This window comes from Rhinatrema bivittatum, chromosome 4, assembly GCF_901001135.1.
Source record: "Rhinatrema bivittatum chromosome 4, aRhiBiv1.1, whole genome shotgun sequence".
Lineage (NCBI taxonomy): Eukaryota > Metazoa > Chordata > Amphibia > Gymnophiona > Rhinatrematidae > Rhinatrema > Rhinatrema bivittatum.
The window spans coordinates 164,180,022-164,200,196 of NC_042618.1; the positions used below are offsets into that span (position 1 = coordinate 164,180,022).

At 50.3% G+C, this 20,175-nt stretch overlaps 1 protein-coding gene across 3 annotated transcripts in view; it reads right to left on the reverse strand.

Annotated features, from left to right (window-relative positions):
- Positions 1 to 19,698, reverse strand: part of TK1 (thymidine kinase 1) — a 43,030-nt gene extending 23,332 nt beyond the window's left edge. The window contains exons 1-2 of one of the 3 annotated variants that reach the window (XM_029599124.1): positions 19,499 to 19,698; positions 18,523 to 18,617 (exon numbers count right to left, since the gene is read on the reverse strand). In XM_029599124.1, coding sequence (XP_029454984.1) covers positions 18,523 to 18,588 — 66 coding nt within the window. In that variant the 5' untranslated portion in view covers positions 18,589 to 18,617; positions 19,499 to 19,698. Of the gene's footprint in view, positions 1 to 18,522; positions 18,618 to 18,823; positions 18,863 to 19,498 lie in introns of those variants that run through there. The other 2 variants (XM_029599125.1, XM_029599126.1) reach the window with 2 other exon arrangements.
- Between the last annotated feature and the right edge of the window lie 477 nt (positions 19,699 to 20,175).

The window sequence follows — 20,175 nt, forward strand, 5'->3', positions numbered from 1 at the left end:
CTATATTTCTCCAGGTTTGCACTGCATGCAGAGTAGTTTTGGTTTCCCATTCCAGTGCATCTCCATGTTTATAATTTGTGGTGAAGGTCAGTTCTGGGTTTGTGACAGAGGTGAGGTATTTTACTAGCATGTAGGCATTTGTATCAATCTTATTTGTTGTGTTTTCTCAATAGGACATGTATTAGTGGTAAATTACTCTTTTCATAAGGAGGGATATTGTGCCTGCAAGTAAAGGGAGTTTGTTTTGCTTTTACTAGGATGTCATCAGAACCAGAATATCTATTTTTTTATATGGTGAGTTGAATGGATAATGCCCTAGTTCTGCTCTGCACCCATTTGGGGGGGGTGTTTCCTGAGGATGCAGAATGTATATTTACATTTAGCCCCATGACGGTCACATGTGAGAACCATCCGTCAGGTGTGTCCCAGCCAAACAAAGGTTGAGAACCACTGCTCTAGAGACTGAGGGCTGCAGACTGCTCTTGCCCGTGTTCACGACCCAACCGAGTTCCTGCAGTAGGCTCTTGACTTTGCTGGTCACCTTCCGGCTCTCTTCTGAAGATTTTGCCCTGATCAGGCAGTTGTCCAGGTAAGGGTGTACCAAGATCCTTTCTTCCTCAGTGTTGCTGCCACAACCACCATAATTTTGGAGAATGTTCTGGGGACGGTTGCTAGGCAGAAAGGTAGCGCTCTGAACTGGTAATGGTGACCCAGTATCGCAAAATGTAGAAAACGCTGATGGTCCTGATGGACTGGAATGTGAAAGTAGGCTTTGGAGAGGTCCATGGAGGTTAGAAACTCTCCTAGTTGTACTGCCATTATGACGGATCGAGGAGTTTCCATGCAGAAGTGTAGTGTCCGCAGATGGTTGATTTTTTTTTTTTTTATAATTAAAGTTTTATTGACAACAGAAGTAAAAACATAACAATTGGAACATCCAGAAATAACTGAACACAGTGGGCCAGATTTTAAGAATTATGCACGGGCTGTTAAGCACCATGCCATTATTTATGACGCTTATGGCCAGGGAGACAAGAACACTGTTTTTCACCGAAAATCTTTTATTGAACAATATAAGTATTCTCAGGAGATGCTGATGCCATGCCTCTGACAACCTGTCCACCAGCATCTCATCGTATACAGGAAGTGATCCTTCTTTTATAGATAACATACAATATTGTGGAAGCTTCAAACTTGCGTGACTGCCCAAAGAATCATTTACATAGGTTGCCATGCCAACCACATGATGACTATCTCTGAACTGAACTGCCCTGATTAGTTTTCCCAGGAGGTAGGGCTCATTTACCAATCACTCTCTAGGTAGTCTTTTGTTCTTTTAGAATCTTGCTGGTCAAGGTAATTACCACATCTGTGGCTGTGTTTATAGAAACCTCTGTCGTGTCCGTATGGCCTGAAGGTCCTGCCGTTGCTTTCTTCTTTGTGACCCTATGAATAGGCCTCCCCTTTCTGGTGCCAGCTTGCCTGCCTTTATATATATCCAAGGAAATTCTGCAAGCACGAACATGCCATACTGGGTCAGACCAAGGGTCCATCAAGCCCAGCATCCTGTTTCCAACAGTGGCCAATCCAGGCCATAAGAACCTGGCAAGTACCCAAAAACTAAGTCTATTCCATGTTACCATTGCTAATGGCAGTGGCTATTCTCATGATTTTAACCACCATCATATCCCCCCTTCAGCCGTCTCTTCTCCAAGCTGAAAAGTCCTAACCTCTTTAGTCTTTCCTCATAGGGGAGCTGTTCCATTCCCCTTATCATTTTGGTAGCCCTTCTCTATCGTAATTATATCTTTTTTGAGATGCGGCGACCAGAATTGTACACAGTATTCAAGGTGCGGTCTCAACCATGGAGCGATACAGAGGCATTATGACATTTTCCGTTTTATTCACCATTCCCCTTCTAATAATTCCCAACATTCTGTTTGCTTTTTTGACTGCCGCAGCACACTGAACCGATTTCAATGTTATCCACTATGACACCTAGATCTCTTTCTTGGGTTGTAGCACCTAATATGGAACCTAACATTGTGTAACTATAGCATGGGCTATTTTTCCCTATATGCATCACTTTGCACTTATCCACATTAAATTTCATCTGCCATTTTGATGCCTAATTTTCCTGTCTCACAAGGTCTTCCTACAATTTATCAAAATCTGCTTGTGATTTAACCCAGTGCGCACAAATCTACGCCTGATTTTATAACATGCGTGCATGTTATAAAATCCGGGGTTGGCGCGCGCAAGGGGAGCCCAGATGGCTTTCCCCGTTCCCTCCCCCCCCCCCTTATTTTTTTTTATAATTGAAAATTTTTATTAGAAGTGTGCATTGAAAATACAACTTTGTCAAATACAAGCAAACAAGATACAACATAGGTATGTCATCAAAACAAGCTATCGCCCATCCAGTGGTCCTTTGTCCACCAACACACTTGTCTTTAAGTACCCCTCCCCCCCCCATCCCCCCATATGCGTGTAAAGATGAGGTATAGGCTGTGTAGGTGGGAAGCCTGAAATACTAAAAGTCTGAAAACTGCGGTAAGAATATTATGGGAGCGTGGATTCCGATGGTCGCTGTCGGGCTTGCCAATCTCTATATGGTTGCCACACCTTCCGAGCTGAGGCTACTTCACATGCTCGAAAATTACTAACACTGTCATGCAATAAACTGAGGGTCTGCAGCCTGTTGTGAATTTTCCCAAAAGCTATAGGCCCAGGCATTCTCCATTCCAGGGCAATCTGACATTTCGCAGCCGACAAGATATAATGAACCAGTTTGCCCTGTATCTTAGACAGATCAAACGGAAGATTCAATAACACTTGCTCTGGCTTGAGGACTAACTCGATCCCCAGAACTGCTCTGAGAAGGATAGCCACATCATCCCAGACGTTTACCAAATAGGGACAGGTCCACCACATGTGATAGAATGTACCCTCTTCCCCACATCCCTTCCAACATCTGTTATCATAAGTTGACTTGAACCTATGTAATCTAGACGGTGTGTAATACCAGCGTAATAATACTTTATACCGGTTCTCGAGCAACTGTGAATAAGGGAGACCTGTCTTCGTGCAAGAGAATATCTGATCCCAGGTTTCTTCCGAGAGGGGTTTTTGCAAGTCTTTCTCCCAAGCCTGCTGATAGGCTGGTTTAACCTTGGGGTCTTTATTAAGGTAATTATAAACCTGCGAAATAGCTTTTCTCAATGTGTCCGCTTGATCACACCAAGACTCAAATTGCGTTTTGCCAAGTGTTAGATCCCCCCCCACCTTTTCCACTTGAAAAAAGTGTCTGATTTGTAAATATGAAAATATATCTCCTGATGGCAGGTCGTAATCCATCTGTAGAGAGGCAAACGGGATAAGCCCTTCCAGTCTCCACAACCGGCCAAAGTTCCTAAGTCCCTTCTTATGCCATTCTCCAAAAGTTTTAGATACCATACCCTGGGGGAATCTGGAGTTCGTTTGAAAGCTGGAGCTATAATAGTACCGTCTATCTCCTGCTAGTGGTATCCTCCATCGTTCCCAAACCCTCAACGTATGAATAGTCGAAGTAACAGCGTTGGCCATAATGGGGCGCGTACTCCTCGGTTGCCAAATCAAGGAATTAAGGGAGGGTACTCCAGCCATCACACGTTCAAGCACAGCCCATTGTTTCTGTTCTTTTAATCTGTGCCAATCAAAGATAGCCCTGATCTGGGACGCCACCCAGTACCATCGCAAGTTAGGAACTCCCAAGCCTCCCCGTGTCCTAGGCCTGTATAGGACAGCTCTGGACACCCTCGGGGGTCTCCGCTTCCAGATATAGGAAAATATACGTTTCTGCCACCCATTTATCATGACATCAGGAATATGAATCGGTAGCGCCTGGAACAAATATCCAAGTCGGGGAAGAACATTCATTTTTACCGAAGCTATTCTCCCCGTCCAGGAAAGATATAGTTCAGACCAGCGGTCTAAATCCGAAAAAATTTTGTGAACAAGGGGCGGGTAATTCAGCTGATACAGCTCTGCTGGGTCTTTACTAATATATACTCCCAAGTATTTTATTTTTGAGGGCGCCCATCTAAACTGAAACCGCTGTTTGAGGTCCAAGAGCTCTGAGCTAGTTAATGTCACATTGAGGATCTCAGACTTATCTATGTTGAGTTTAAATCCTGAAACCGCACCAAAGTTACTTAGGGCTTCTAAAGCCCCGTGCAGCGATGTTGACGGTGTAGTCAGGGTGAACAAAATGTCGTCCGCAAACATGGACATCTTATAAGATTCTTCCCCCACCTCAACCCCTCTTATCCAGGGGGTATTCCGTACCGTAATGGCCAACGGCTCCAGAAACAGGGCAAATAATAACGGGGATAAGGGGCATCCCTGTCTGGTTCCTCTTTGGATATGAAAGGCATCGGAGTAAATGCCATTGACTTTCACTCGCGCCGTGGGGTTAGTATATAGGAGCCTCAACCAAGTTAAGAATTTATCCCCAAAGTTCATAGCCTTCAAAGTCTGAAATAGGAACTGCCAGTGCACCATGTCGAAGGCTTTCTCCGCATCAACCGACAGTAAGACCATCGGCTCGCCCTCACGTCTGGCCCACCCTATCAGATCAACTATTTTGCGGATGTTGTCTGCCGCCATCCTCCCCGGTATGAACCCCGCTTGATCCGTGTGTACCAATTTCCCCATAACACTATTCATCCGATTCGCCATAATTTTCGCAAGAAGCTTAAGGTCGATATTGAGAAGGGAGATGGGCCGGTAGGACCCACAATGAGTAGGATCTCTACCTGGTTTTCCCAGAATGGTAATTCCGGCTTCATTAGATCCAGATCTCAGGGGATCTCCCTCCCGAAGGGACTGGAATAGTTCCTGTAGTAAAGGGGTTAGAGAATCTGAAAACGTTTTGTAGAAAAGAGGCGTATAGCCATCAAGGCCCGGAGCCTTATTAGCCTTGAGATCCTTAATAGCCCACTGGATTTCCAGAGGTGAGATCTCCTGGTCTAGCCTATTCTGTTCGTCTGGCGTTAAAGCAGGAAGGGGAGCATTTCCAAGATATCCCTGAATCTGGTCATCCGTAATATGGGTTTCAGCAGAATATAGGGTGCCATAAAAATCCTGAAACCTCTGGCGAATATCTGGTGGGGAGGTCAACAAGTCGCCTCCGGCAGTCTGAATCCCTAAAATTTGATTCTGCGTTTGCCTGCGTTTTAAAAACCTGGCCAATAGTTTCCCAGCCCTGTTACCCCAAGCATACCGTTCTAAATTCAACATTTTTAATTTATCTGTCAATTCTGCAGAGGCTAACGTTTGCAGTTCTTCCCGGGCCTGTTGTAGGGAGGCATAAATAGCTCTCGATAGCGTACGTTTGTGTTCCCCTGCTAGGCGATCAATTTTCTGGAGAATCTGCTGTTTCTGCGCTAAATTAGAACGTTTCAGATGAGTTCCCTGTGAGATACATTTACCTCTCAGGACCGCTTTAAGACAGTCCCAAATCAGTGTGGGCGCCCCTGTGTTATGAGCGATATACTCCTGAATATCAGCAATCAGCTGTAGGCGAAAACTGTCATCCCTTAATAAAGTGTCATTTAACTTCCAGGACTTAATGCCTGTGGCGTCACGCTTTCCCTGAAGGTTTAAAGTAATGGGAGCATGATCAGACCACGTAATATTTCTGATCTCTACATCACCAATGCGATTCACCAGATGTTTATCAAGCAAAAAGAAATCAATACGGGAATAAGTATGATGAGCAGCCGAGAAAAACGTATAATCTCTTCCCGTTGGATTTTGCTGTCGCCAGGGATCTATCAGGTTCCACTTATCTATAAGAGACTTTAGTCTCCGCCTGTGAGGGCGTGACCCTTCCTGTGCCCCCTTGGAGTTATCTTTATGGGGGTCTAGAGTCATATTAAAATCTCCCATAACTATTAGTTGTCCCTCTCCTTCTTTGTCTAGCAATGTATCAAGTTGTGTATAGAACTCTTTCTGATGACAGTTTGGTGCATAAACATTCAACAAGGTATAGGTGATCCCTTGATAATCAAAGCAGACAAGTACATATCTCCCATTCACATCCCCTATTTGCTTGCGAATAACATAATCCTCCCCTCGGCAGAAAAGTATACAAACTCCCGTATATTTAGCCTTCGGCCTGGCTGCAGAAAAAACCTTATGAGTAAACTCAGGCCAGTTAAGTAAATGTTCATGTCTTTTGGTGAGGTGAGTCTCTTGTAGGCAAATAATCTTGGCGCCTATGGACTGTATATCACGACGTAGTAAATGCCTCTTCCGCGGGGTGTGTAGTCCCTTAACATTAAGAGAATACAGATGCAGCGCCATCATGCTAAGTAGGGTGTAGGCACTAGTGGCCCAGTCAGAACATTTAAACACCTCATTGATCCCACCCTTTCCCACATACCCATCCACTCCCCGATCCCAATCACTGTTACTCCCCTCACTCCGGGGTAAACATGTAAAAGCCAAAAATCACAGCCAACCCATTGATCCACATACTCCCCGTCCCCCAATCCCTCCCCCTCCCCCCACCCCCCTTGAATAGATGCGCCATAGCCATATGGCGCCTCTGCCGAAGCAGATGAGACAAGTGAAGTCCCTGCGGCGGACCGCTGCAACTCCAGTGCCATTCATCGCGTAAAATAAATGAACTGAGCAGTTTTTAATCCAACCCAAGTCAAATATGGTGAACATGTCCCCCGGTGCAACGTGCATCCAGCCAATATCGAACAAGCAATTGTGAATATCCCCAACGGTGTGTGTCTGCGCCCTCTAGCCTCATCCCCCTGTAAACTCTTGCAGAAATACTCATCTAGCCAAGTCAATCGGGGAAGTCCCTTCAGGTGCCACCGCTCTTCTCCCCGGCGCCCAAGTGCTGGCCACTTGCATTCCGTCGCAGCCGCTTGCCTCCATTATCCACCCGCTGCCATCTTCGTACCTCCGACCGCTCTCGCTGCGTCTGCTGCGCTGGAACTTGAACTGGAAAGCCTGAGGATGTCAAAATGGCCGCCGCTTCTGAGACACTTAGGGCCTTAGATGTAACGCCTTGAATAGTTACTGCAAGACCCGTCGGAAATAGCCAGCGATATCTGAGCTTCTCCCGTCTCATCACTGTTGTTACAGGCTGGTATTCTTGCCTCTTTTTTAAAGTGATTGAGGAAATATCTGCAAACACCGCTATTTGGTGTGACTCCCACTGCCATGATTGCTGCTTGCGCGCCACCGAGAGAACTTTCTCCTTGATGGGGAAGCGTAAAAAGCACGCTATTATGTCTCTGGGCTGGTTATTGCCTCGGGGGCCCAGGGTGCGATGCGCCCTTTCAATCGCTATGTCCGGCTGGGGGTCTATCGTTTCCCCCGACGTCTCTGGCGCAAGGAAGAAACGGCATAGAGATCGCACCACCACCTCGCAATCCGCATATGCTTCCGTCTCTGGGACGCCTCGAAATCGCAGATTACATCTGCGATTCCTATTCTCCAGGTCCTCCAGTTTTGCAATTACCTCTGCATAGTTTTTACTGAGAACATCCTCCTGTTCCTGCAGCTTCGTCAAACGCATCTCCTGGCCCTCCAGACGGATATCACACTCATCTACCCTGCGTCCTATGTCTGCCATGTCCTCCTTTAGTTCCCCCATTCTCTCCAGCATCTCCCGTTTGTTGGTTTTCATGTCTTGCCGAAGATCTTGGAACCAGCGGCGGAATTCATCTCGGGTAGGCATTGCGGTGTCTCTCTGCCCCATCTCCGATTCGGAGCGGTCACCCTCCTCCATCCCCTCGGCGCTGGCGTCTGGGGTAGCGTGGCCTTCTACCGGCCCCTCTTCATCTTTTCCCTTAGCGTAGGAAAACTGCCTCAAATCCGGTCCTTTGCGTTTAGAAGCCATATCAAGGAGATTTCGGGGTTTCGATATTATTGACTAGGCGCTTGTAAGAGCAGATGGTGCCCGATTCCCTGCAATGTTAGCGTGAGGCACTCCGGAGCTACAGGCTCAGGCCGCCATTCAGGTTCGTGACGTCACCGTCTCCCCCCCCCCCCCCCCCCCCTTATTTTTATTATTTACGCCTGCCTCTGGGCAGGCATAGGTTGCGCGCACCGGCCAAGTGCCGGTGCATGATCCCCTGGCACAGTCACTGTGCCGGAGGCCTCGGTCCCACCCCCCTCCCCGGGACATAAGTGCGTCGCCAGGCTTAATCAAAATCTGTTCGGCGCGCACAGGAGCGGGTTTTAAAGGGTTACGCGTGTATCCCTTTTAAAATCCGCCCCAGTGCATTCTTGTCATATAGCAATCAAGACAACAGAGCATGTAAAAACTCTACAACATATACTAAGCTGCAAGTAATAAATACATTTTAAAGACAAAATAGTGTATATGATACCAGGAAAAATAAACAAGCTGTGTTTCAAATGTATGTGTTTCCATGTGTGGCTTGCTCATCAGATATGAAAATAAATCGTGAGTTACCCAGTTGTAGTATGGTTATGAAATGTTTCTCCCCCACCCCTACCCACCCCCGACTGATGCGATCCCACTACTAGAACCACCAAGAGACAGAAAAGTACTGACGCTATCGCCATCAAGTATTGTCAGGGTTGTAAAGAAAATTCGAAGAGCAAGAACAAACGCCAGATAGGGACATCGAAGTCCTGAGCCAAGAAACCTGCCAAACATAATTCCCACTAGTTAGTTTTGGTTGACGTTCTTGAGATCCAAGATGAGTCTGAATGATCCTTCCTTCTTGAGAACGATAAAAGAGATGGAATAGCACTCCATATTTTGTTGGGGCGTGGGAACCGGAGTTATTGCCTTCAGACAGTAGTCTTGTTAGAGTGGTTTCCACTGCCAGTCTCTTGGTGTGGGAGTAGCAGGGTGACATAAATTTGAATCGAGGGATGCTGTGGAACTCCAGAGAGTAACCTTCTCGAACGATGTTTAGTACCCATTTGTCTGACGTTATCTCGACCCATCTTTGGTAGAAAAGGGCAAGTCGACCCCCTATCTCCTCTTCCTGTGGATGGGTCGGCCCATTCTCATTGTGAAGCTTGGCTGGAGCCTGCTCCTCTCTTGGTCTGTTGGTTCCGAAAAGGCTGGGACCTTCTGGAGGGACGAGGTGCCTGAACTGTGAGTTCCTGTAGGGTCTAAAGTACTGTGATCCTCTGCCTTTGGTTCTTCTGGTTGGGGGGGGGGGGGGGGGGGCGCACCGAGATATTTTACTCCTGTCTTCTGGTAGCCGAGGCACTGGGGATTCGCCCCATTTGCTGGCTAACTTCTCCAATTCGCTTCCGAACAAGAGAGATCTTTTAAAAGGGCATTTTTGAGAGATTCGCTTTAGATGTCGCTTCCACAGACCAATTCCGTAGCCATAGTTGTCTTCTGGCTGCTACTACCGAGGCAACGCCCCTGGCTGAGGTATGCACCAGATCTGAGCTTGTGTACATCAGGAAGGCTGCTGCAGGTACCATCGTCTCACCAGTATACGTTAAGAGTTATTTGCCTCTCTCGAGGAGCAAGCAGGAATGTGCCACCAGTGCGCAGCAGGAAGTAATCTGCAGTGTCATTACTGGTGCGTCAAAGGCCTGCTTAAGGATGGAATCCAATCGTCTATCCTGAGTATCCTTCAATGCAGCCCCTCACCTCAATGGGAATCGTTCTCTTTGAGATGACACAGACTATACCGTCCACTTTCGGGAAACGCAGGCGTTCCTTGGTTGCTGGCTCTAGAGGGTATAGGGCTTCCAAGGCCTGACCCCCTTTGAAGCTGGACTCTGGGGTAACCCACTCCAGCTCAATCAGTTCCTGGATGGCTTCCATCATTGGAAAGGAGCATGAGGCCTTACAAAGGGACACCAAGATGGGGTTCTTCTTTGGTTCCGCCATAGGGTCCGTGCCTGGAATACCCAGCGTCTTCAGAGTCTGGGAAAAAAGGGCTGGTAATTAGTCCTTGTGGAAGAAGCGAAGCATGGTTTGGGGTATGGTTCCATTTCTGGAGGGATTTCTCCTCCTTCCAGGGAGCCACCCTCAACTGAGGTGTTTGGGTCCCTATCAGGGAAGTTCTTGGTTAGGTGAGGCATGTCTCGAGGCATCCGAGCAGGGCCGGGAGGAGCTTGTGCTTCCAGCAGGGGTTGAGCCCGGGGAGCAGCCGGGGCTGATTGTGCCTGAACAAAGGTTTGCAGGCCTTGGAAAAATTCAACCAGGAGAAGGTCCCTGGGTCCATGTTAATCCCAGGGGGAGTCAGAGTAGGGACCCCAGAGGTGCCCTCCTGTGGAGAAGCCAATCTCGGAGAGGCATAGATCCGGGAAGCTATCGTCAGTAGTAGTTCCGGACCCATCCCCCAGCAGTAAGGGACCAGGCTTAGGTTCACCCTGGGCTTCTTCACAATGTTGACACAGGCAGGACTCCAATTCAGGCTGCGTGGCTCTTATGTGGCAGGCTGTGCAAAGAGTGCCTTCTGGCCTTCTTGGGTGCTGGTGCCATTGTGTTTGTGCGCGTGCAATTATAAACGCGGCTGTGCATGTAGATATATATCTAGAGTGACGTCAGCATCTGCTAGCAGAAGAGCACAATACCCACTGGTCCTGAGTCCATCTGGCTACACGCCAGGAAATGGCGTGTAGCCAGATGGACTACACGCTAGGAAATGAAACAATATTAAGCAGATTCTGCTTAGCATGTATATTTCCTCCTTGAAATGTTTCAAGTGCTTTAGCCTGCACTACCTTCCAGAAGTTCCGGAGACCCAAACACACATTGCATCTGCTCTTTAATCAGCATAAAATTAAGGTGAACATCAGTTTAAACTGGATTGCACTTTTGGAAAAATCCAGGAATTTTTGGTTGAAAATCAGTTGATATAAAAAATGAGGCACTGGGCATTCAAATGGCAGATGAAATTTAATGTGGACAAGTGCAAGGTGTTGCATATAGGGAAAAAAATAACCCTTGCTGTAGTTACACGATGTTAGGTTCCATATTAGAAGCTACCACCCAGGAAAAAGATCTCGGCGTCATAGTGGATAATACTTTGAAATCGTCGGCTCAGTGTGCTGCAGCAGTCAAAAAAGCAAAACAGAATGTTAGGAATTATTAGGAAGGGAATGGGTAATAAAACAGAAAATGTCATAATGCCTCTGTATCGCTCCATGGTGAGACCGCACCTTGAATACTGTGTACAATTCTGGTCGCCGCATCTCAAAAAAGATATAGTTGCGCTGGAGAAGGTACAGAGAAGGGCAACCAAAATGATAAAGGGAATGGAACAGCTCCCCTATGAGGAAAGGCTTAAGAGGTTAGGGCTGTTCAGCTTGGAGACGAGATGGCTGAGGGGAATATGATAGAGGTCTTTAAGATCATGAACGAGTATATGTGACTTGGTTATTTACACTAATCGGAGAAAACATTTTTTCACTCAACACACAATTAAGCTCTGGAATTTGTTGCCAGAGGATGTGGTTAGTGCAGTTAGGTTCAAAAAAGGTTTGGATAAGGAGAAATCCATTAACTGCTATTAATGACGTTTACTTAGGTAATAGCCACTGCTTTAATTGCATCAGTAGCATGGGATCTTCTTGGTGTTTGGGTATTTGCCAGGTTCTTGTGACCTGTTTTGGCTTCTATTGGAAACAGGATGCAGAGCTTGATGGACCCTTGCTCTGACCCAGCATGGCAATTTCTTATGTTCTTATGAGGAACCCTAGGCATAGGCAACAACTAAATATCTGGGTCAAAGAGGAGTCTTCTGCCACTTACTTTAAGGCTGTGTGCCAATGCACTTCAAAGAAGCACCACCATAGGAGTATGGTCTAGAACAGGTAGATGTGGATCGGTTATTTACTCTTTCAGATAATAGAAGGACTAGGGGGCATTCCATGAAGTTAGCAAGTAGCACATTTAAGACTAATCGGAGAAAAAAGAAAATTATTCCTTACCTGCTAATTTTCGTTCCTGTAGTACTTAGGATCAGTCCAGACCGTGGGTTATGTCCCCCGTCCAGCAGATGGAGTCAGAGCAAACTTCCGAGGGTGCTGACGTATAAGCAGGTGCACCCTCCAGGGATCCTCAGTATCGAGAATATCAAAGCCCAGAGAAAAAACACTTGACAGAAAAGTAGGATGGATCAAGCACCAATCAAATTGTAACCACATGAACAAATAACCAATGCAACTTGCAAGGAGAACTGTGAGAAAAAACTAAGCAACAACAAAAACATCAGAATGTAGGAGCGTGAGGGACAGGAGATAGAATGTAAACGAGCAGGCGTCTGATCAGCACTTAGCAAACCCGGGTGGGCGTCTGGACTGATCCTAAGTACTACAGGAACGAAAATTAGCAGGTAAGGAATAATTTTCTTTTCCCTGTACATACTAGGATCAGTCCAGACCGTGGGATGTACCAAAGCTTCCCTAAACCGGGTGGGTCCCTGAAGACCCTGCTCGGAGAACCCTGTCCCCAAAGGAACCCGAATCACCTACCGGCAGTTGCAACCGGTAATGCTTCGAGAAGGTGTGCAGCGACTTCCATGTTGCCGCGCGACAGATTTCCTGAATTGGAACATGTTGAGACTCCGCCCGGGACGTGGCCAGGGCACGCAACGAATGAGCCCGGACTCCCTCCGGGGGAGCTTTCCCGGCGCCGATGTAGGCCGAGGACACCGCTTCCTTGAGCCACCTTGCGATAGTCGTCTTAGACGCTTGCAGTCCCTTCTTGTTACCGGACCAAAGCACAAAGAAATGGTCGGACGCCCGGAACTCATTGGTCACTTCCAGGTAGTGCAGCAGAGAGCGCTTCACGTCGAGACGCCGGAGAGACTTGGGCGCATCCGACGGGAAGGCCGGCAGCTCCACCCACTGGTTCAAGTGGAAGGAAGACACCACCTTAGGCAGGAACGAGGGAACTGTTCGAATGGAGACTCCCGAGTCCGTGAAGCGTAGGAAAGGTTCCCGACACGAGAGCGCCTGAAGCTCGGAGATGCGCCTCGCCGAGGCTATGGCAACCAGGAACACCGTTTTCAGTGTGACGTCCTTAAGGGAGGCCTGCCGCAGCGGTTCAAAGGGAGCCTCTCCAAGAATCCGAAGAACCAGGTTGAGATTCCAGGAGGGATAGGGGTGCCGCACCGGCGGCCGCAGGTGCTTGACTCCCTTGAGGAAGCGCGAGACGTCCGGATGAGACGAAGGATCTGGATTTCCCGTGGTACGAACCAGGGAGGCTAGAGCAGAGACTTGCACACGCAGGGAGTTGTAGGAGAGACCCTTCTCCAAGCCCTCCTGGAGGAAGGCCAGGACCTGACGTAGCGAAGCTGCGGTCGCGGAGGCTCCATGTCCAGCACACCAGACCTCAAACACCTTCCAGACCCGTACATAGGCGACCGAAGTGGAGGTCTTACGTGCCTTGAGAAGGGTGTCTACCACGGTTACTGCGTATCCCTTGCGCAGGAGACTCTGCCTCTCAAAAGCCAAGCCGCGAGACAAAAGTGTTCCGCCTGGTCCAAAAATACCGGACCCTGATGGAGCAGCCGCGGAAGGTGTGACAATCGCAGAGGTCCGTCCACTACCAGGTTGAGTAGATCCGCAAACCACGGGCGCCGCGGCCATTCTGGCGCCACCAGGATGACCTGCCCTGGATAATCTTCTATTCTCCGCACCACCTTGCCCACCAGAGGCCACGGAGGGAAGACGTACAACCGAAGATGAGGGGGCCAGGGTAGCACCAGGGCGTCCACTCCTTCCGCCCCGTGGTCTCTTCTCCGACTGTAGAAACGCGGGGCCTTTGCGTTGCCCGACGTTGCCATGAGGTCCATGGCGGGTGTTCCCCAGCGCCGAGTGATGATTGACATTGCCTCGGAGAGGACCCATTCCCCCGGGTCCAGCGTCTGCCGACTCAGGTAATCCGCCTGAATATTGTCTACGCCTGCGATGTGGGAGGCCGCCAGACGGTCGAGAAACCGCTCCGCCCAGGCCATGAGACGGGCCGCTTCGATGGCCACCCCCGGGCTCTTGGTGCCTCCCTGTCGGTTGATGTAGGCTACCGTGGTCGCATTGTCCGAGAGAACACGGACCGCCCGTTGCCGGACGAGGGGCAGAAACTGAATGAGCGCCAAACGGACTGCTCTGGTCTCCAGGCGGTTGATCGACCAGGACGCCTGTTCCTGTGTCCACTGCCCCTGGGCCGAGCTGCGGAGACACACGGCCCCCCAGCCGGTCAAACTGGCATCGGTAGTGACCACAATCCACTCCGGCGCCTCCAGAGGACAACCCTGTGCCAGGTTCCTGGGGTCTAGCCACCAACGAAGGCTGAGTCTGGCCGCCGGCGGAAGAGGTAGTATCGCCTGATAGTCCTGCGAGACCGGTTTCCACCTCGAAAGTAGCGCCATCTGAAGGGGCCTCAGGTGTGCAAAGGCCCAAGGTACCAGGTTGATGGCGAAGGCCATTGATCCCAGGATCTGCAGGTAATCCCTCGCTGTGGGAACTGGGAGAGAGGCAAAGTGGAGAATTTGCTCCCTCAGCGACTGGGCCTTGTCCGGCCGCAAGAAGACCTTGCCTTGAGCCGTGTCGAAGCGCGCTCCAAGGAAGTCCAGCTGCCGAGACGGGAGGAGACTGCTCTTGCCAAAGTTGACTACCCAGCCGAGAGACTGAAGAAAATTGATCACCCTGTCGACCGCCTGCTGCCCCTGAGAGAAGGTCTTTGCTCGGATGAGCCAATCGTCCAGGTAAGGGTGTACTAGAATCCCCTCTCTCCGGAGCGCAGCCGCCACAACCACCATGATCTTGGTGAACGTCCTGGGAGCCGTTGCCAACCCGAAGGGGAGGGCCTGGAACTGGAAGTGTTGCCCCAGTATCTTGAAGCGGAGGAACCTGTGATGGTCCGAACGTATTGGAATGTGTAAGTAGGCCTCCGTCAGATCCAGGGAGGCCAGGAACTCCCCCTGATGAACTGCCGCGATGACCGAGCGGAGGGTTTCCATGCGGAACTGGGGTATCCGGAGGACCTTGTTGACTTCCTTGAGGTCTAAAATGGGACGAAAGGATCCATCCTTCTTGGGCACCACGAAGTAGATGGAATAATGACCCGAGCCCACCTCTCCGGAGGGGACGGATGAGATGGCCCCCAGGGCTAGGAGCCGGTCCAGCGTGCTTTGTACTCCCAGGCGCTTGTGACTTGACCCACAGGGCGAGAAGACGAATCTTTCTTTGGGGAGATGCCGCAAATCCAAAGCGTAACCGTGCCTTAGAATATCCAGGACCCATTGGTCCGTGGTGATGTTGGCCCACTCCTCGTAAAACCAGGCTAGTCGTCCTCCGATCCTCGGGAGGGAGGAGTGGGCCGGCCTGGCATCATTGGGTGGACTTGCCGGAGGTGCCTTGCGCCGACGAGTCCCTGGGTGGTCTACGGCCACGAAAGGACCGGGTCCATGACTGAGACCTGTTCGAGGGGTTTCTCGGACCCTGAGGTCTGGAGCCCTGAAATCGTCGTTGAGGACGGGACCGATTCCTGGAGAAGGAATTAGACGGACGATATGACCGCTGGCGGTCCTTGGGCAACCTATGTACGGAGTTTTCCCCCAGGGATTTGATGATCTGATCAAGATCCTCGCCGAAAAGGAACCTACCCTTGAAAGGTAGAGCCCCTAGGCTGGATTTGGACGAAGCGTCCGCCGCCCATTTCCTAAGCCACAATAGTCGCCTGGCGGAAACAGCAGAAACCATGGTCCTTGCCAGAACTCGTAGTAAGTCGTGGAGGGCATCGGCCCCGTAGGCAATGACGGCCTCCAGACAGTCCGCTTGTGCCGTTTCCTCTGGTGGCAGTTGCTGTGAAGTAAGGAGCTGCTGCACCCATCGAAGACCGGCTCGCTGGGTAAGAGAGCCACAAATAGCTGCGCGGACCCCCAGCGCCGAAACCTCGAAGATCTTCTTGAGGCAGACTTCTAGCTTTCTGTCCTGGACGTCCCGAAGGGCCGTTCCCCCTGTAACGGGGATCGTGGTCCTCTTTGTGACGGCAGAGACTGCCGAGTCGACCTTGGGTACTTTAAGCAGGTCCAGGAAATCGCCGGGTAGAGGGTAAAGCTTGTCCATCGCTCTGCCCACTCGAAGAGACGCCTCCGGCGTGTCCCACTCCCGCACCAGAAGGTGAAGGAAAGACTCATGAATTGGGAACGTTCGCGCCAGGGGACGTAGGCCCGCCAGGACAGGGTCCCCTTTGGAGCTTGCTGAGGCTACGGAGGGGGCCGGGGGCCCTGGCGGTTCGACGGGCGGATCGAGATCCAATTCCTGGAGGACGTGTGGGATGAGATCAGACAGCTCCTCTTTACGGAAGATCCGGAGCACCCTCGGGTCGTCACACTCCAGGTGCGCTGCCAGAAGCGAATCATCATCATCAGCCGTCGAAGCCGGGTCACTCCCAGGATCCTGCGTTGGAGCCGCTCCGCTGGGTGGAAGAGCCAGCAGCGTCTTATGGCCGCCCCCCGAGGGCGCTGGATTGGCCCCCCCCCCCCCCACCAGCCGGGGCATCTTCGTGGGCGTGGGGCTCGCTTGACCACCGACTGGTGAGCCCCCCGCCGGCTGCAGGCTCTGGAAGTACGCCTGATGCATCAGGAGGACAAAATCCGCAGTAAAGCCCCCTGCTGGTGGAGGAACGGCGAGAGAAAGGTCCTTGGGGGGCCCCGAAGCGATGGGGGGGGGAAGATGGAGCTCGAATCGGCCTTAATCGCGGTGAAAAACCATGCTGAGACTCCTCAGCATCAGAGTCAACAGCGCTCTCCAGCTCTAAAATGGCCGCCGCTCCCGCCAAAGAAGGGGGCGGGGCCCTTCCCCTGGTGCCGCGGCGCTCCGAGTCTGACGGCGAAAAAGTCGGGGAAGCTGGTCCGGTCTCCCCCCCGGGGAGACCAACACCGGAGGAGACATCCCGCGATCCGCCCTGCCCCGGGTCGGCGCCGGGAGACCCCTTAAGGCGCTGCATGGCGCGCGGCCGGGAGGAAGGATCCCCTCAGCGACCGCCTCTAGGACCGGATGCGAGGAATCCGCGCCGCGGGAGGAGCGGGCTCGTCCGCCCAGGCTCAACTCAGCGAACCCTCCCCTCAGGAGCAGCAGGGGAATGCGACTTCCCTGCTGCCGCGGCCCCGGGGAATGAATACGTCGCAGGGCCGAGGGGGGGGGTCCGAGTCGCGGCGCGCCGAAGGGAAGAGGCTGGCCCCACCAGCATCCACCTGAGCCGTCCGACAGCGAAGCTGTGAAGAGAAAATAACAAAACAGCCCCAAACTTACCGCCGGAGAGAGAAGGCAAGAAGAAAAAACAGTCCCGCTGGCAAGCTAAGCAGGGCTGTGAGACCCGGGCAGGGGCTCAAAGAGACTCTCTGAAGTGAGAATTTTTTTTTTTTGTTAATCTATTTATTAAATTTAAGAACCCAGGCCTGCTTGATCCTGTCCTGAGAAGAAAATGATAGAAAAAAATGTAGCAGAAGCCACAAACTGGGGAAGCAAAGGTTCCCCCACTCACATCTGCTGGAGTCAGAGAGATACTAAGGATCCCTGGAGGGTGCACCTGCTTATAAGTCAGCACCCTCGGAAGTTTGCTCTGACTCCATCTGCTGGACGGGGGACATAACCCACGGTCTGGACTGATCCTAGTACGTACAGGGAACATTTTTTCACTCAACACACAATTAAGCTCTGGAATTTGTTGCCAGAGGATGTGGTTAATGCAGTTAGTGTAGCTGTGTTTAAGAAAGGATTGGATGAGTTCTTGGAGAAGTCCATTACCTGCTATTAAGTCGACTTAGAAAATAGCCACTGCTATTACTAACAGTAACATGGAATAGACTTAGTTTTTGGGTACTTGCCAGGTTCTTATGGCCTGGATTGGCCACTGTTGGAAACAGGATGCTGAGCTTGATGGACCCTTGGCCTGACCCAGTATGGCATGTTCTTAATCTCCAGAACTGAATCCCTCCTGGCTCTTTGAGAGCAATCCTTTCACACACTGTTCCTGCCTATGAGCACTAAGGTCATAAATCCAGCCCTACATTCATTACTACCCAGGAAGCAAAGGCCCTAGGACCAGCCACTAGCTGTCGCTGTTTCACAATGCTTATACTACTACTAATCGCTTCTATAGCGTTACTCCAGTACTGTACAAAAACAGGTAAGAGACAGACTCTTCTCAGTAGAGTTTACAATCTAATGAATACAAATATACAGGGCAAAAAAAAAAAAAAAAAAAAGACTTTGGGAATTTGATTTATTAAGAAAACGATTAAAATCAATAAGGCTGTGAAGGCTACCTCTGCAACATCCTTAGCTAAGTTGGAAGGAAGGGGAGATATGGAACCCAAGTTCCAGGGCAAGGTAGTGCAGTGTTCCCAGCACTAGCGTTGTGATTTTGCATCAGGATACAATCCAGTCCCCTCCAAAATTTTCAATGTAAGCAGCAGGACTTCCCAAGAAGTCAGCAAGCAAAGTCAAACACCAGACCCAGAACCCCAAAAGGTCTATGCGTATCCCCAAGCATCCTACCTGGATCTGGCCCCGGATCTTGCTGGGGGAGCCGGGCAGGATTTCTGGGACATTGAGGCAATTCATCCTCACGTCGGACGATGGAAATTATACAACTTCGAAGAGAAGAGAGTAGCAGTGAGGCAGGAAGGGAGTTCCGGAAAAGCAGCAGAGTGGAAGTAAGGAGAGGAAAATCCGAGACAGAGCAGCAAAACTGAGTAACAGACTGAGGAATAAATTTCCCGAAGTACAAACTAGAAATAAAAAGTCTAATAAATAATAATAAACGAGCGCGGGAACCGCGAGCTGCAATATGAGCTACCTCCAAAAATCTTTCAATGGTTCCCGCTCTCACCTACTAGCCAATCGGCAAAGACTGACCAAAGAAACTAGCCAATCAGAAACGAAGAGACGGGTTGGTGGGGGGTGCGGCTAAGATGCGAAGTAGCTGGAGCAGAGAGGCGGAGACTAGGATAGGAGGAGACGACGAGAGATGGGGTAGCAGCAGAAGAGAGCTAACCTAACTAAGTATAAAAGAAGGGGCGTAGGATTAAGGAAAGAGGCGGGCTGAGGGACGGAGGACTAGAATAGGAGGAGGAGGATTGGATCGTGGTAGGAGGAAAGGGACGAGGTGGCTGAGTGGGTAAGGGAAGAGGAAATGGAGTGACTAGGGCACGCTAAATGACTGGGCTAGATCACAAGTGCAGGGGTGAAGGTATAGAAGTGGGTAGGGGAAGGAGTAGAAGGCTTCTGTACTCCTAGATTCCGGGAAAGGTTCAGTTCAGCCCATGTGTGCTGATGTAACTTCTACATTAGTTACAAGTCATTTCTATGCAGAAGCAGCTGCGGAGTTTGTCAACTATGAAACACCAATGACACATTTGAAGAGAAGGGCACGGAACGGATTTTTTTTTTTAAGCCCACTAGTTTGTTCCTGCGGTTTTGGGCTTCCAATCTCTACCGCGCTACAGTACCATGAGCCTTCATTTGCAATTACCTGGGAGTTTTCTCCATTATATTACTCTCCCTCCCTTCTAGCCTAGGCAGCATCGGCGGGTAGAAAGCAGGTGCTCAACGCTGGGACCTCTCCCGGGACGATGTCATATTTAAATGACCTGCCGCGCTAAAAAGGACTCACTAGGGAACCATGTGCGTTCCTAGCTGTCTTTGACATTGGTTGCCCATATCTGACCTACCTTAAACTCCCTACCCCAAGATCTGGCCTCGATTGGTCCTTTTCACTGATATGGGTCAGTGAAAGGACCAATCCCCTTTCAGGACAGCTTTCTGGAAAGGGGATTGGTCCCTTCACTGTCGTGACAGTGAAGGGACCAATCGGCAATAAGTGTATGGGAACTTAATATTGGTTTATTCACTCCACTTATTGCGGATAGGGCCGTTCACTGTCACATGTCGCTGTCCTGGAAAGGAGATTGGTCCTTTTCATTGACCCATGTCAGTGGAAAGGACCAATCGGGAACAGCCCTGGAAGTACAAACATTAAGGCCAGGTCTGTGCAGATTGGGTACACGTTATTTTTCTGCATTGAGGGGTATACATAATACGTGGGCAGTTGGGCGTGCGTTTTGCATCGGGGGTTATGGCCGCGCATCCAATCGCGCATTCAGCTCATCGGCCTGACAGTGACATTCCTCAGCGAGGGGCCACAAAGCA